Below are 14,779 nucleotides of genomic sequence, written 5' to 3'. Positions count from 1 at the left end.
TTTGAACAGCCAAAAAAAGATGGGAGGAAAAATCCTTGAAACTAATATGAAACCAACATAATTCAGTATTTAGCCCTTGGTTCTTCAGACTTTGGAATTTATCAATATGATAACTAAAAAGACATTATGGAACTTTGTATTAAAATTACATAATGCTTAAATGTAAGACTAGACAACATAATAGAATCACAGATAAATACTGTCCCTGAGACAGGACAATAATTAAAGCTTCACATACTAACTAAGGTGACATGTGATTTTCCTAATTTCCTTTGAATAAATTCTTGATCACATAAATAGGCTTCCAATTTGGCAGCAATTCACAAAATAAGTTAAAAGGCAAAAAATGTTTTTCTATGAAAAGAACCAGATATGCCTATCAAGAAATTTGGTAAAACTGTTAAAAAGTTAACATAATGTCTGAATTTAAAATGTACCTTGAGAAGTATGGCTTTCTAGAACAACTATGTGATTGTAATATTTCAATTTCCCCAAAAGAAATAAATTTTGTTTATAATACCCAACTCTTTAACCTACCTAGAATTTGATTCTCGTAAGTGGCTATGCTGAACTACGGAAGTTGCCGGACTGATGTTAGGAGTAGCACAGCGAGATGTGCTCAAATCACATTGATCCAGTAATTTGAGTAGCTCTTCTTCGGTTGGACCACCTACATCTTAGGAGAACAAATAGTCATTAAAATCACTTAAGTGAAAAGCTTAACCTTGTGACAAACATCTTTCTGTATGAGAACCTACCCTTATCTTCACTTTTGTTAACCATATCCATAGCAGTGGTCAGATCCCACATTTGAATGCTGCCATTTGTATGGCCTGTGAACAAGTAGCGCCTTGGTCTTGAGCCCATCCTACTGGATCCCTCACATTCCCTCACTGTAAATGAGGATATTGTAGTACAGTCAACAGCCTGGATCTCACATATTCTGCAAAAGAAAAGCAGAAAGAGCCCTGATGGGAATGAGCAATTATTTAAAAAGAAGCTATGAAACTAAAAAGACAGAAAGAAAGAAAGCAAACATGTTATACTAGAAAAGACTTTAAAAAAATCATTTAAAATTTATGTGTAAATCTTTAAAATCTGAAACCAGAAGAAATATACAGCTCTATGGAGATGGCCCATATTGTATCCATCATTAGGATAATACTCTTAACTTTAAAAAAAGATTTTTAAGGCTTTTTAGTTGATTTTCATAAAAGATAAAAGAACCTAAGAGAGAACAATTATTATCCACATTGACGAATGAGGAAACCAAGGGATAACATCAGCAAATGATGTTTCCAAAGTCATGTAAGGGCTAACTGAATTGTACTTGACCGAATTAGTTATCCCAGCCTACTTCAAAAGAGTTGAGGGAGTTCATTAAAAAAGAAAAATCGGTATAGGCAAACGCAAGGTCAAAAAAATAGACAAAGAAAAAATACAATCCACATGAATTTGAGGAGCATACAGGAATAGAATATGAAGCTTAGATGAGCTTCCTAGTAGGCTGGACAAAAAGGAGGGAAAAAGTTAATTCCTACATGCCCACATGTAGTGATAAAGACTATCCTAGTCTCATTCTTGATCTCAAGGTTTGTGAATACAGGAATAAACAAACCAAAGTGTTTTTCCTGTACTCTCATGCAACAATCAACTCTAAGGAAAGTGAAAGTTTACCTCCAAATGCCCTTTTAGTTATGTGGGCTCTTGGCTGGATCTAGAAACCAAACTGACACCACACAGACTGACAAGAGAGAAGCATATACATTTTATTAGTTTTACATGTACATGGGAATCTTCACAAGAGAGTGAGGTCCAAAGAAGTGGCCAAAGCAAGATGCTTTTATACAATTTAGACAAAGAATGATAAACTGTAGAACAAATGACAGGATAAAGAAAATCTGACTAGAGGCAGTAAATTTCTAAGGGAATCACTAGAAGATATACATATATATTATATATATTTAATATATATATTACATATATATTAAATATATGCAATATATATTTAATATATATTAAATATGTATTTTATATATATACATTATATATATATATAGTGGGACAATGTAAAACTAGTGGAAGGTAAGCATATTCACTCAGGTCCACTGCAGCCCCCAGTTCCCACTCTCTTGTCCTGGTACAGGGAGGATAAAACTCCCAGAAAATCTTTTGGCTTGCTGCATGTAGGAAGAGAGAAGTCAGCTATCCCCTTCTGAAATGATAATTTCTCCAATGTTTTCACCTCAAAATACTCAATATACCAATTTGGCACATTTTAGGGCAGAATGTCCTTCACTCCTTGGCAACAAAAAGGGTTCTGTGACCAAACGGGGTGGAGGGGTTCACCAAACACCAAGCAAGCAATCGATTCTGCAGCAGACACCAGCTAAGTGTCCTCTAACTCAATTTAATTCTGACACTATCTGTCATATCACACAGGTAGAAGACTCAGTCTCACAAAGCTGAGCCCCACTTCAGAGGCTGATCACAAGCCTCAGGTTATTTTGCCTGTGTTTCTGACTGTAAATCAGGGTTCCCACAGCCTCCTCCTTAGGTTCAACTAATTTGCTAGAGTGGCTCACAGAATTCAGAGAAAAGCTCACGTTTACTGGTTAATTACAAAGGATACAGATGAACAATAGATTCCCAGGGTAAGGTGTGTGGGAAGGAGCATAGAGCTTCCATGCCCTCCCTGGCCACGCCACCCTTCAGAACCTCCAGGTTTTCAGCTCTCTGGAAGTGCTCTGAACTCAGTTATTTTATTTTAATGGAGGCTCCATTACATAGGCATGATTGATTAAATCATTGGCCATTGATGATCAACTTAGCCTTCAGCTCCTCTCCCCTTCTCAAAGGTTGCGGGGTGGGGCTGAAAGTGCCAACCTTCTACTCCCATCTTGGTCTTTCTGGTGACCTGCCATCAGTCAACTCATTGGCATACAAAAAGACACATCATTTGGAAGACTTTTTGAAGGAATATACCAGGAAACAGAGACAAAGACCAAATATATATTTCACAATTATCACACAAAGGAAATTTTTTTTTTTTTTTTAGACGGAGTTTTGCTCTTGTTGCCCAGGCTGGAATGCAATGGCGTGATCTCGGCTCACTGCAGCCTCTGCCTCCTGGGTTCAAGCGATTCTCCTGCCTCAGCCTCCTGAGTAGCTGGGATTACAGGCATGTGCCACCATGCCTGGCTAATTTTGTATTTTTAGTAGAGATGGGGTTTCTCCATGTTGGTCAGGCTGATCTCGAACTCCCGATCTCAGGTGATCCGCCCACCTCAGCCTCCCAAAGTACTGCGATTACAGGCATGAGCCACTGCACCCAACCTGGAAGTTTTTAAATATTTCGCCAGTATAAAGTTTGAAAGAATTATTTTCATGAGCATTATCAGATTTTAAAATTTCCCCTTTTTTTTAGTTGCTAGGGTTTTTTAAAATCATAAATAGGTGACGATTTATCAGATTTTATTCCTGTAATTATCAAGATGATCACAATTTAGTGAATTATATTTATTTTTAAATAGTATCTGTAAATTGATTTAACACGTTCAACAACACCCTCCTCAGAGTCCTGTTTATGTTTCAAATAAAACAAATCAAAATTTGTATGCATATGAAAACTTGGGTCTCAGAAAATACCCTCAGAAGCAAAGTTTCTCTCTGACCTGCAAGGCAAGCCATAGAGACAATCTTCTTTTTCCCCAAGGTGGCTCACAGAAACCAGAACCCTCTTTCCCCAAAGCTAGCCATGAAGCACAAAAATATTACCCTAACATTTCTCTATCTTTCTGTGAATAGCTAGCCATAAAGAAATTAAGGCCCTCACTACAGAGGGGTTCTGCCCCATCCCTGGGAGAAAGGAACGCCACACAGAGACAGTCTCTGCTGGAGTTCCCTACTCAGTCTATTTCTGTTAACTTACAACTTTTTGTCCAGTCACAGTTGTATATGGCTGTCCCTCCTTCTTCTAACCTAAGCATAAAAATGCACACTTTTCCTTGTGTCTTTGGGTCTTCATTCTGAAGGCTCTCATGTCATATAAAAGTATAATAAAATCAATTTGTAATGTTTTCTCTTGCTAGCCTATCTTGTTATAGGGGTATCCGCTGTGACCCTTCTGCTTCCACAAAACAAACATAATTTTGATCTTTTTTCCCCTATGTAGATTTCTTTTTTCTTTTTTTTTTTCTTGAGATGGAGTCTCGCTCTGTCGCCCAGACTGGAGTGCAGTGGCGCGATCTCAGCTCACTGCAAGCTCCATCTCCCGGGTTCACACCATTCTCCTGCCTCAGCCTCCCAAGTAGCTGGGACTACAGGCGCCTGCCACCACACCCAGCTAATTTTTGGTATTTTTAGTAGAGACAGGGTTTCACCGTGTTAGCCAGGATGGTCTCGATCTCCTGATCTTGTGATCTGCCCGCTTCAGCCTCCCAAAGTGCTGGGATTACAGCCGTGAGCGACCGCGCCTGGCAGAGATAGATTTCTTAAAACTACTCCTTTATTTAAAATTTTCTACAAAGTTTTTTCTTGCTTCCTTTAAATAAAACCCTTTCATTTCACTTCTCACTATTAAGAGCCTGAACCGTCCTTAAACAAAATCTTTGGTTCACTATAGCTTTATAAAGGGCTAATTTTCTATTCAATTCTACAGAGTAATTTCTGCATGTTATTTTTGTAACTATAGCTTTTCCTTTGGAATCATAAACTTAAAAATTATAGAATTTGTTTTATCATGCAGAAATTGCACAGTATTACTGTTAGAGATAACAGAAAGGGGGATATTAGAAATAACAGAAGAGGGGATATTAGAATTGAATAAGTAAATATGATATACTACATTGTTAGAGAATGTTATGATACCAGTTTTAATAACATTTGGCAATTTCTTCACTAAATATGCAGAGAACACTACATCACAGTAATTTATGCAATTTGAGATAATGAACTTTGATGTAAAAAATTCATCTCTCAAAGAATTTATTCATCAAAATATTAACAGATATGTTGAAAATGCAGCCATAAAATTTTAAAATCAACAGGATTAGTAACACTAAAATGAAAATAAAATGATTCTATACCTAGAAAACCCCACAGTCTCTGCCAAAGGCTCCTAGATCTAATAAACAACTTCAGCAAAGTTTTAAAAAACAAAATCAATGTACAAAAATCAGTAGCATTTCTATACACCAATTAACATTAAAACTGAGAGCCAAATCAAGAATGCAATCTCATTCACAAAAGCCACAAAAAGAATAAAATACCTAGAAATACAGCAAATGAGAGAGGTGAAAGATCTTTATGACAAGAATTACAAAAAACTGCTCAAAGAAAGCAGACAACACAAACAAGTGGAACAACATTCCATCACCATGGATAGAAAGAATTAATATTGTTAAAATAGCCATGCTACACGAAGTAATGACATCAATGCTATTCTTATCAAACTACCAACGACATTTATCACAGAATTAGAAAAAACTATTTCTAGGCCAGAAGCAGTGGCTCATGCCTGTAATCCCAGCACGTTGGGAGGCGGAAGTGGGCGGATCATGAGGTCAGGAGATCGAAACCATCCTGGCTAACACAGTGAAACCCCGTCTCTACTAAAGATGCAAAAAATTAGCCAGGCGTGGTGGCATGTGTCTGTAAACCCAGATCCTCAGGAAGCTGAGGCAGGAGAATAGCGTGAACCCGGGAGGCAGAGCTTGCAGTAAGCCGAGATTGCACCACTGCACTCCAGCCTGGGCGACAGAGTGAGACTCCGTCTCTGAAAAAAAAAAAAAAAAACAACAACAACAAAAAACTATTCTAAAATTCATATGAAACCAAAAGAGAGCCCAAATAAAATAGCCAAAGCAATCCTAAGCAAATGAACAAAGCCAGAGATGTTTCACTACCCAACTTTAAACTATTCTACAAGGCTACAATAACCAAAACAGCATGGTACCGGTACAAAAACAAACACATAGACTAAAGCAACAGGATGGAGAACCCAGAAAACAAAGCTATACACTTAAAACCACCTGATCTTCAACAAAGCTGATAATAACAGGGAAAAGACTCCCTATTCAATAAATGGTGCTGGGATTACTGGCTAGGCATTTGCAGAAGATTCAGACTCAACCCCTTCCTCCTACTACATACAAAAATCATCAGAAGATGGATTAAAGACTTAAATGTAAAACCTAAAACTGTAAAAACCCTAGAAGGAAACCTAGGAAATATCAACCTGGACATCAGCCCTGGCAAAGATTTCATGACAAAGACTCCAAAAGCAACTGCAACAAAACAAAAATTGACAAGTGGGACCTTATTAAAGTAAAGAGAACTTGCGCCACAAAAGAAACTATCAACAGAGTAAACAGACAACCTACAGGATAGGAGAAAATATCTGCAAACTAAGCATCTGACAAAGGTCTAATATCCAGCATCTATAAGGAACTCAAATCAGCAAGTAAAACATGACTCCATTAGAAAGTGGGCAAACGACACAAACAGACACACGTCTCGAGATTGCAGTGAGCCGAGATCATGCCACAGCACTCTAGCCTGGCAACAGAGCAAGGCTCCGTCTCATTCATAAATAAATAAAATGAAAACAATAACCTTCCTAATAGACAATTAACAGGAATTTTACTTTTTTCATTTATTTGACACGCAAAAAACTTTTTCCCTGCAACTTTTAAGTTCTGGAGTACATGTGCAGGATGTGCAGGTTTGTTACACAGGTAAACATGTGCCATAGTGGTTTGCTGCATAGATCAACCCAGCATCCATTAGCTATTCTTCCTGATGCTCTCTCTCTCTCCAGCCCCCCTCACCCCCAACAGGCTCCTTGTTGTGTGTTGTTCCCTCCCATGTGTCCATGTGTTCTCATCGTCAAAAAAATTTGTTTAAAGCAGAGGAATGTTGAAGCAAAATCTGAGATTATAAATAATAATTTTAAAAGAAGTAATATTTCAGTCAATAGAAAAGGAAGAGGAAATTAACTTCTACTATACATCTATTATGGTTAGGTACTATGCGAGATATTTCATTTTTGAAATTTATTTTATCCTATGATATCCTGCCAAAGTCGTTGAACCTTATTTTATAAAGAAACTGGGATAAGGGAAATAAAATAACTTGAGTTGTATTTACATAGCTAGTAACAGGAAGTGCCAGAATTAGTTCAGCCGTCTGCCAGCAAATTGACTATGTTCTTTAAGTTTGAATAGAAATAATTTCTGAAGACAAGCAGACGAATACTGCCAGTGCCATATGATGGAAGCATAAGGGCAGCATTCACATACAAATACTGAAGAGACTGCATAAAGACAGGAATCCTGCTCTCACGGAGACAATTTCTCTCCATGTTAAAGTAGATGGAAATAGGTCTAAAATAGAAAAAAAATGGGTGCTATGTTGTAAGCTGTGCCAAGATTATGCAAATTAGTGTTATTAATATCATTTTTATTTTAAAAGGGGATACTGAATCAGGAAATCTGTAATATGTTTTATTTGAGAAACATCAATAATGTATACAGATTTATATGGGATGGAAAATATTTAAGTTCTAGGTTTTTTAAAGATAGAAACTGTTTATAATAACAAAATTAATAAGTATTTATGTTTGGCCATGAAAAAAAGTTCACTGTTCTTATTCTATTACTAGTCCCTCCTAACGGTCCACAGCATCAGTGAAACTCTTAAATCCCAGAAAGTAAGCATAAAGTATACTGTCTTAATTTTAAGTTATGATTATGAGATAATAGACTTCTGTCCCAACAATTTTGTTTCTAGTAGCACTCTTCGGTCAGTATGTCAAATTATGCCATATGTTTTGTAAGACAAAAGGTGGCTTCTGAATACAAATATTTTTACAATAAAGTGCTACCTTTTTCCAGTAGATGAGAGTCTTACAAATAGTTTGTTGGTGATGGGAACAACTTTCTGGATAAACACCTGTTGATCATCTCGCTCTCCAAAAGGTCCTTGATCAGAAAACAAAAACGTCAAAAAATTAATTAAAGTTTTATTTTTTTTCATTTTACAAAAGGAACATTAATATTAATACAAGAAAAAAATTTCTTATAGGTATCAATATGGTATCACATTTCAGCTCAAAATCAGACATGCAATAAATGTATACAAGTACTTCAACTTGCATTAAAAATTTTTAAAGAAATACATAATTATTTCTAAATTATATTTTATATATAACTAAGGCTGTAAAAGCTAAAAGAAAAAAATTTCCTAAGGTGCTACATTAACAGTACTAGCAGGAGACCTGTTAAGATATTTACTATCTTTGGGGATGTGCTTAGATTCTTATAACTTAAAAAAGACATATACATTAAGTCATTTCATGTACTGATTTTACTTTTTAGAAGACAACACACAAAATCTTAAAATATAAAGTGAAACTTCATCAGATGGAATGTAATTAGTTGAAGCTTCTGTTAACCACATTTCTTCCTTTAGTATTTCTTCTTTTTAAAGATGTAAATTAAAGAAAAACACACACACAATTTTGTATAAGGTAATCAGTAAACCAAAAGAGAAAAACACAGTATGAAGATTAAAGTACAGTATAAAATGTACTACTGAGTTGCACCCTGAAGCCTTTCAATCTAAAAGGAAAGATTCAATTATTTTCACTTTATTGTATTTGGCAAGACAGATAAATAGCCCATCACATTTTAGAAAGATCCTGAACAACAATGTAAAGAAAAAAAGTTTTATTGTAAATCTTTTTACAATACTTTTTATGAATTGTAAGTTGATATTATTTTAGCTTTAAAGACAATATATCCCAAGTTATGTTACATGAACATACATGTACTTATTAAATGAACCAATGTCATCTTTATTAGCTAATACTTATACTGTACTTACTATGTGCCACTGTAAATGCTTTCCAAATATATACTCATTTTAATCACCATAATAACCACATAAGGGAGGTACTATTAATTACCATCTCCATTTTACAGATGAGAAAAATAAGGCATCAAGAGATTAGTTAACCAAAGATCTCATAGGTCCTATATGATGGAAGTGGAATTCAAACAAACCTAAGCTGTCTGGCTCTTCAGTATACTATGCAGTTGCTCAATAACTGGAACTTTCTGATCTCTAATTTTATTAAAACGAAATGACAGTCCTCATTCAATAACTCATAAACAAAGTCAAAATAGTGACAATGAATAAAATAACTCAGAATAAAATAACTAGGAATGAGAAGACTATAGAACTGTATCTTCTCTCCCCTTGAACTTCATATTGACATGAGATTGACCCATAACCTATTCTTCATAACTTAATTCTTTGCTCTCTCTTCCCCCACCTCCCATTTATAGTTTCCCTTCCCAACTGGCTCCTTTCCTTGGAATACAAAATATTCCTAGATCTTTCTTAACTTTAATGAGGGAGAAAGTTGGAGGAATAAAAAAAATGACCTTTGATCGCTTCTTGGCCTTTTGGCTAAGATCATATGTAAAAATAGGACCTTTGAACTTCCCTGCCTTCCAACTAGCTCCAATACTTCTTTATTTCATGGTCATCTCCAATATCTATTACCCCATTACCCATTACAATGTAGATTCCACCTTTACCACTCTCCTGAATCTGGACTCTACTCTGTTCCACTAATTTGCAGGTCCATTTATCTCTGAAGATATATATTTTTTAAATACCACTATAAAGAGGAATGAAAAACCTCCCTGTCCCCTTTATCTTACTGGGTTTTATAATTAATTTACAGGGCTGTTTATAAATCTCTCTTTATTCACAATACACATGCTCTCCCTGAACAATACTACATCTACTGCTGGGGCTTTCAGGTGCTTCTTACATGCTGAATACTCATAAACGTAACTTCTAGTTAAGGTCTTTCTCCAGGAACCAGGTATATCTTCATACCACAGAATATCCATATGCATCATCACTCAAAACATACAAGTCTGAATTCACCTTTGTTTTCAAAATAAGTTCTTCTTTCTATATTTCTTTATTTAGTAAATAATACTCAGCTACTCCATTTCTCAAGAATCCTTAGGGTCACTTTAGACTCCTTCCTCTCTCATGCTTGCCACATCTAGTCAATGACCACCATGCACTTTGGTTAATAAATTCCTCCTTTCTGGTTTCCTTGCTTCACCCTCTCAAGTCTTCACTGTCAAGTCTTCTTGCATGCTCTTGAAAGATGAATTATATATACCACAAATCTAGTATCATTCCCAAATTCTTCAAAAGGTCCCCATTACTTACAAGATAAAATCTAAATTTCTTAGTTTGATGTATAGATGCCTTCCACGATCTGGCACTGGCCTATTCACTCAGTATGTCTTACTATTCTTACCCACATAGCCTATAATCCAACAATTAATGACCTTCTTGACATTTTCTAAACTTGCCAAGTTCCCTTGGCCTCTACCCTTTTAACTTGCTGTTTTCTCTGCCAGGAATGTTCCAACCTTAGAAACTTCCATACCCAACAAACGTCTATCCTTCATGTATCAGTTCAAACATTAAAACCTCTGTGTGTTCTCTATCTGAATGGCAGCTTCTGTCAACATTAAGTGGGGTATCTACCTCCTAAATTGTCAAGATTAAATGAGAGCATATATTGCAACCTCTAACATAGATGCTGGCACTATCTCCTCTGGGTTCTTTTTGACCTATGCCTTTTAGCAGAGTTGCAAAATACAACTGTTTTATTTTAATTCCCACTGCTCACTACATTGTAAGTTGATGTTCACCGCACTTTTTAAAATTTCTAATATCTAGAACACAAGTACTCAATAAATATTTGTTGAATAAATGACAATATAAACTTCCAGTGCCTAGAATCATGCAGAGAACTGGGATTATATAACAACTGTTAAAACTGGTAACATTGCATATTTCTCTTTCTAAAAATAATAAGGCTGTGGTAGTAGAATTCTCTTAAGTAGCTTATAAGGACAGTGAGATTCCTTCAAATGGGGCCGGGGTGGAATGATCTATCTCTATGAAGACTCTATATGTGTATGCACACGTGTGGATGTGTGAGTGCCCATGTGCACATGTATGTATGGTGTATAGAGAGAAAATCTAAACTAAACTTATACACCTTTTGCTGAAATCAGAAAATATCAATGGAGACATGCTACGTTGTTTCCTAATGAATATTACGATGTCATCAAAATGACTCTCATTTATAGGAACAGACGTTTTTCTAGCTTCAAATTTTATTTTCAGTAGATTAACAAAAAAAATTTCAAATGTCAAATGTACACAGCTATCATAGTTTAAATAATAAGTAAAAGTAGTTAACATGTGAAGATGATGTTCTTTAAATGATGAAACATTAATAAGAGGAAAAATTTGCTCTCCTAACATTTTAATGAAAAATGTTGCAATAAAATAATTTTGTGAATTTATAGAATTTAATCAGAAAAATACACTAAAATTCTGTTTAGGATTTCAAAATTAAAATGGAAAATTTGTATTTAAAACTCATTTTTGTGGTTTTATTAGTTGATATGCTTCTTCTGAACAGCTAATATAGTATCTAAAAATGCCCCCAAATAACCTAACCCACCTATGTCATTTCCAGAGGAATAGCTACCATGACTTTCTGTCTCCTCCAGGGATAGTATCTTGAATGACGCTAAAGGAGTAGAACCTGGCTGAGTAGAGATCATTCCTCTGAATCGTGTTACTGTCCACGTCCGGACATGATTATTATCTGCACAGACTAGCAGAGAAAGAGAACACAAAAGAATACAAAATTACTTTTAAAAACTCATTTTAGCTTTTTTCACTATCATCTACATTAAACAGATCAGAGTATAAGTGGCAAATGACATATTTATCTTAAAACTATACTTGATTTGTAACTACTTAACAAAAGTGAGAAAACTGAATATGTTTTACCTTGCTGCAAAATATAAGGTACGTCAAGTAAACCTACAGATCCTCATAAAAATAGCTTATAGGTTATAAATGTAGTAAAGATTAAAAATAATGTGTGTGTAAGAAAAAAGATGCAGAATATTATCCTGTTCTGTGGCTAAACTACATAGTAAACAGTTTCCTAGTTTATTTTTCCTAACTATAGAAACTGTTTCTGCTTATGCTACTCAACTATTAACCTAGATCAGAACTTACCGAAAAATTATTGGCACAAACGACATTTGTCAAACATCTTGAGCAATCAGCTATTTATTGCCCACTCATAGTTACATTAAGGAAAATCAAGATTCTGTACTGAAGCTGAGCATTATTTTTATATAAAGTCTGTATTTAAAAAACATACTCCAATTAGTTTTATTTATTTTGTGAATAGAATATTAACTGAGCATATACTGAAATGTCTCCTCGTCTAGCTCTACTTTTTTTTGTCTGAGTACACATTCTATTTGAAAATATACACCATAAAATGTATCACTAATGCAAAAACTACTTTTTTTGGCATGCTTTAATAAAAAATATACTAATTTTGCCATTTACGATTTTAGAAAATCTGTTATTATAAGGAATGAACTATGAACTCATCAGTAAATATTAGGAAAGTATCTAAAATTTGTTATATACACACATACATAATATTTACTACTGGATAAAAATGTGTTACATATTCTACAGTTACACATATTTTAAACAAAACTTTAGAAAGAAATTTAATTTTGGCAAACAGCAATAAGAAACATCTGTGTACTTTCTATTCTTATATAACAAAATTCTCAATTATTAGATTGTCAGTTTTCTGGTGAAAAGGGGACATTTTGTTCTAGGCTATTTAGTTTCATGGGAAATCATTTCCTGATTTCACTACTAAGCTTACAGGATTCAGAAAAATAATTTAAATATTTTTAGTTGATTCAATTGGACAATTACGTCAATTTTGCTAATATTAGACATTATCTAAAGTTTTTCTTTAAGGGATTAAAATGCACTATAGGGAAAACAATGTCATTACATATGTGTTAATATCCACCAGGTGGCAGAATAACGTAACTGAGTATACACAAAATACTCCAGATTTTTTGTTAAAAAGGATATTTCTCTTGACAAACTTACAAAAGTTTCAAACCTACATGAAATATCTGATGTTAAAATACAAGTTTTACAAAGTAGTTCCTTGGTCTCACATCCTACAGTAACATTACAACCACCAAAATAATAGCAATTATTACAGAGTATCTCTATACATTATCATCTAAACATCATAATAACCCTTCAAAACGACCTATTTTTCTCAGAGAACTGAGTTGCCTTATTTCATAACATTTATTCAGCATCTTTTATGTGTCAGAATTATGCTAAGTGCTGAGAACACAACAAAGTTTCTGCTACTGGAGAATTTTCTAGAAGAGATAGAGATAATAAACAAGCAAATAAATGATTAAGTGATAAAGCTATGAAGAAAACAAAGCAAGGTACCATTAGAGAAAGTTATTGTTGGACAGAGGTTTGGCTAATTTAATTTAAAGCAGGTGGCCAAGGAGTCCTCATTGAGAAGGGCTTTGAAACGGCACCAGAATGACAAGAATGCAGCCAAACAAATACCTATGGGCAAACCATTTCAAATAAAAATAACAAACGCAAAAGTTCAAAGGCATTTTTAAGAAATAGGAAAGCCAGCAGGTTAGAATGTTATCAGCAATGAGAAAAGTGACATGGGAGTTGGGAAGAAATTTTAAAGGTAAGTAGAATCTAGAACAAGAAAAGCCATATAGGCTATGGTGGAAATTTAAATTTATTCTAAATACAATTAGAAGCCATCAGGAATCAAACTTGGTTTGCATTTCTAAAAGATGCTTCTGGCTGCTGTGTGGAACACATACCATAGAGAGGGAAAAGTTGAGAAGTTACTACAGTCATCTAGGGGAGAAAGGATGACGACGTGAGACACTAGACTGACAGCAATGAAAAGTGACTGGATATGTGACATAACGTGGCAGCAAAACCAACAGGACTTACTGATGAATTGTACTATGTGGGAGGTGAAAGAAAGGGAGAAATCAAGGGTGATTCCTAGATTTTCAGCTTGAGTAGATAAGTAGATGGTGATACTGTATACTAAAATGGCTTTTGAGGGAGAAATCATTAAGTTCTATTTTGTCCAACTTAAATTTGAGATGCCTATTAAACATACAACCAGAGATCCAGACACTAGATATACAGATTTGGAACTCTTTGGATGGTCACAGGTGGAGGAAAGTTTGGGAGCCACTGACATATAATTACTATTCAAATAACTGGGAAAGTGCAGATAAAAGAATAGAGAGTCTAGGAAAGAGCTCAAGGGCAATCCAACACTCAGCAATTGGGCAAAAGAGGAGGAACCAGCAAGAGTTAGAAACTCCTCAGTGGGGCAGGGGAGTAATGTTTTATGAAAACCTAACAGAGACTGTTTTAGCAAGGCATACTTATACTACAAACAATTACACATTCAATAAAAGCATAATCATTCAGCTATGGACTGAATTTCAGCTCCACATAGTGTTTAATTAGATTGAGAAACTTTCACTACATCTTTCACAAAAGATGCATTATCTTCTAGCCAGCCATCACAAAAACAAATCTGATACATGAAAACCACGTTTGTAAAAATTTTAAGTTGGGCAAGAACTGCTCTACAAAAGGAGTTAACGTAAGACTCCTCTAGAAAGCAAGCTTTACTGACATACCCAACTCACAATGCAATTTTCACAAAGCCTTTTAGAAATCATCTTCCATACACAATGAATTTCTTCAATAGAATTTTACTTTGTAATCAGAAAGTACTATTCATTAAACT

At 34.8% G+C, this 14,779-nt stretch overlaps 1 protein-coding gene across 2 annotated transcripts in view; it reads right to left on the bottom strand.

Moving 5' to 3' along the window:
* KCTD3 (potassium channel tetramerization domain containing 3) overlaps positions 1 to 14,779 on the bottom strand; it is a 58,728-nt gene that overhangs the window by 1,972 nt on the left and 41,977 nt on the right. Inside the window, exons 14-17 of one of the 2 annotated variants that reach the window (XM_032136483.2) lie at positions 11,576 to 11,731; positions 7,886 to 7,982; positions 759 to 943; positions 538 to 676 (exon numbers count right to left, since the gene is read on the bottom strand). In XM_032136483.2, the coding sequence (XP_031992374.1) occupies positions 538 to 676; positions 759 to 943; positions 7,886 to 7,982; positions 11,576 to 11,731 (577 nt within the window). The remainder of the gene's footprint in view (positions 1 to 537; positions 677 to 758; positions 944 to 7,885; positions 7,983 to 11,575; positions 11,732 to 14,779) is intronic. The other variant, XM_032136484.1, reaches the window with a different exon arrangement.

The sequence above is a fragment of the Hylobates moloch genome, unplaced genomic scaffold (assembly GCF_009828535.3).
Source record: "Hylobates moloch isolate HMO894 unplaced genomic scaffold, HMol_V3 SCAFFOLD_18, whole genome shotgun sequence".
In the NCBI taxonomy this organism is placed as follows: Eukaryota; Metazoa; Chordata; class Mammalia; order Primates; family Hylobatidae; genus Hylobates; species Hylobates moloch.
The sequence above is the reverse complement of the archived record's forward strand: the minus strand, read 5'-3'. Positions and strand labels throughout refer to the sequence as shown.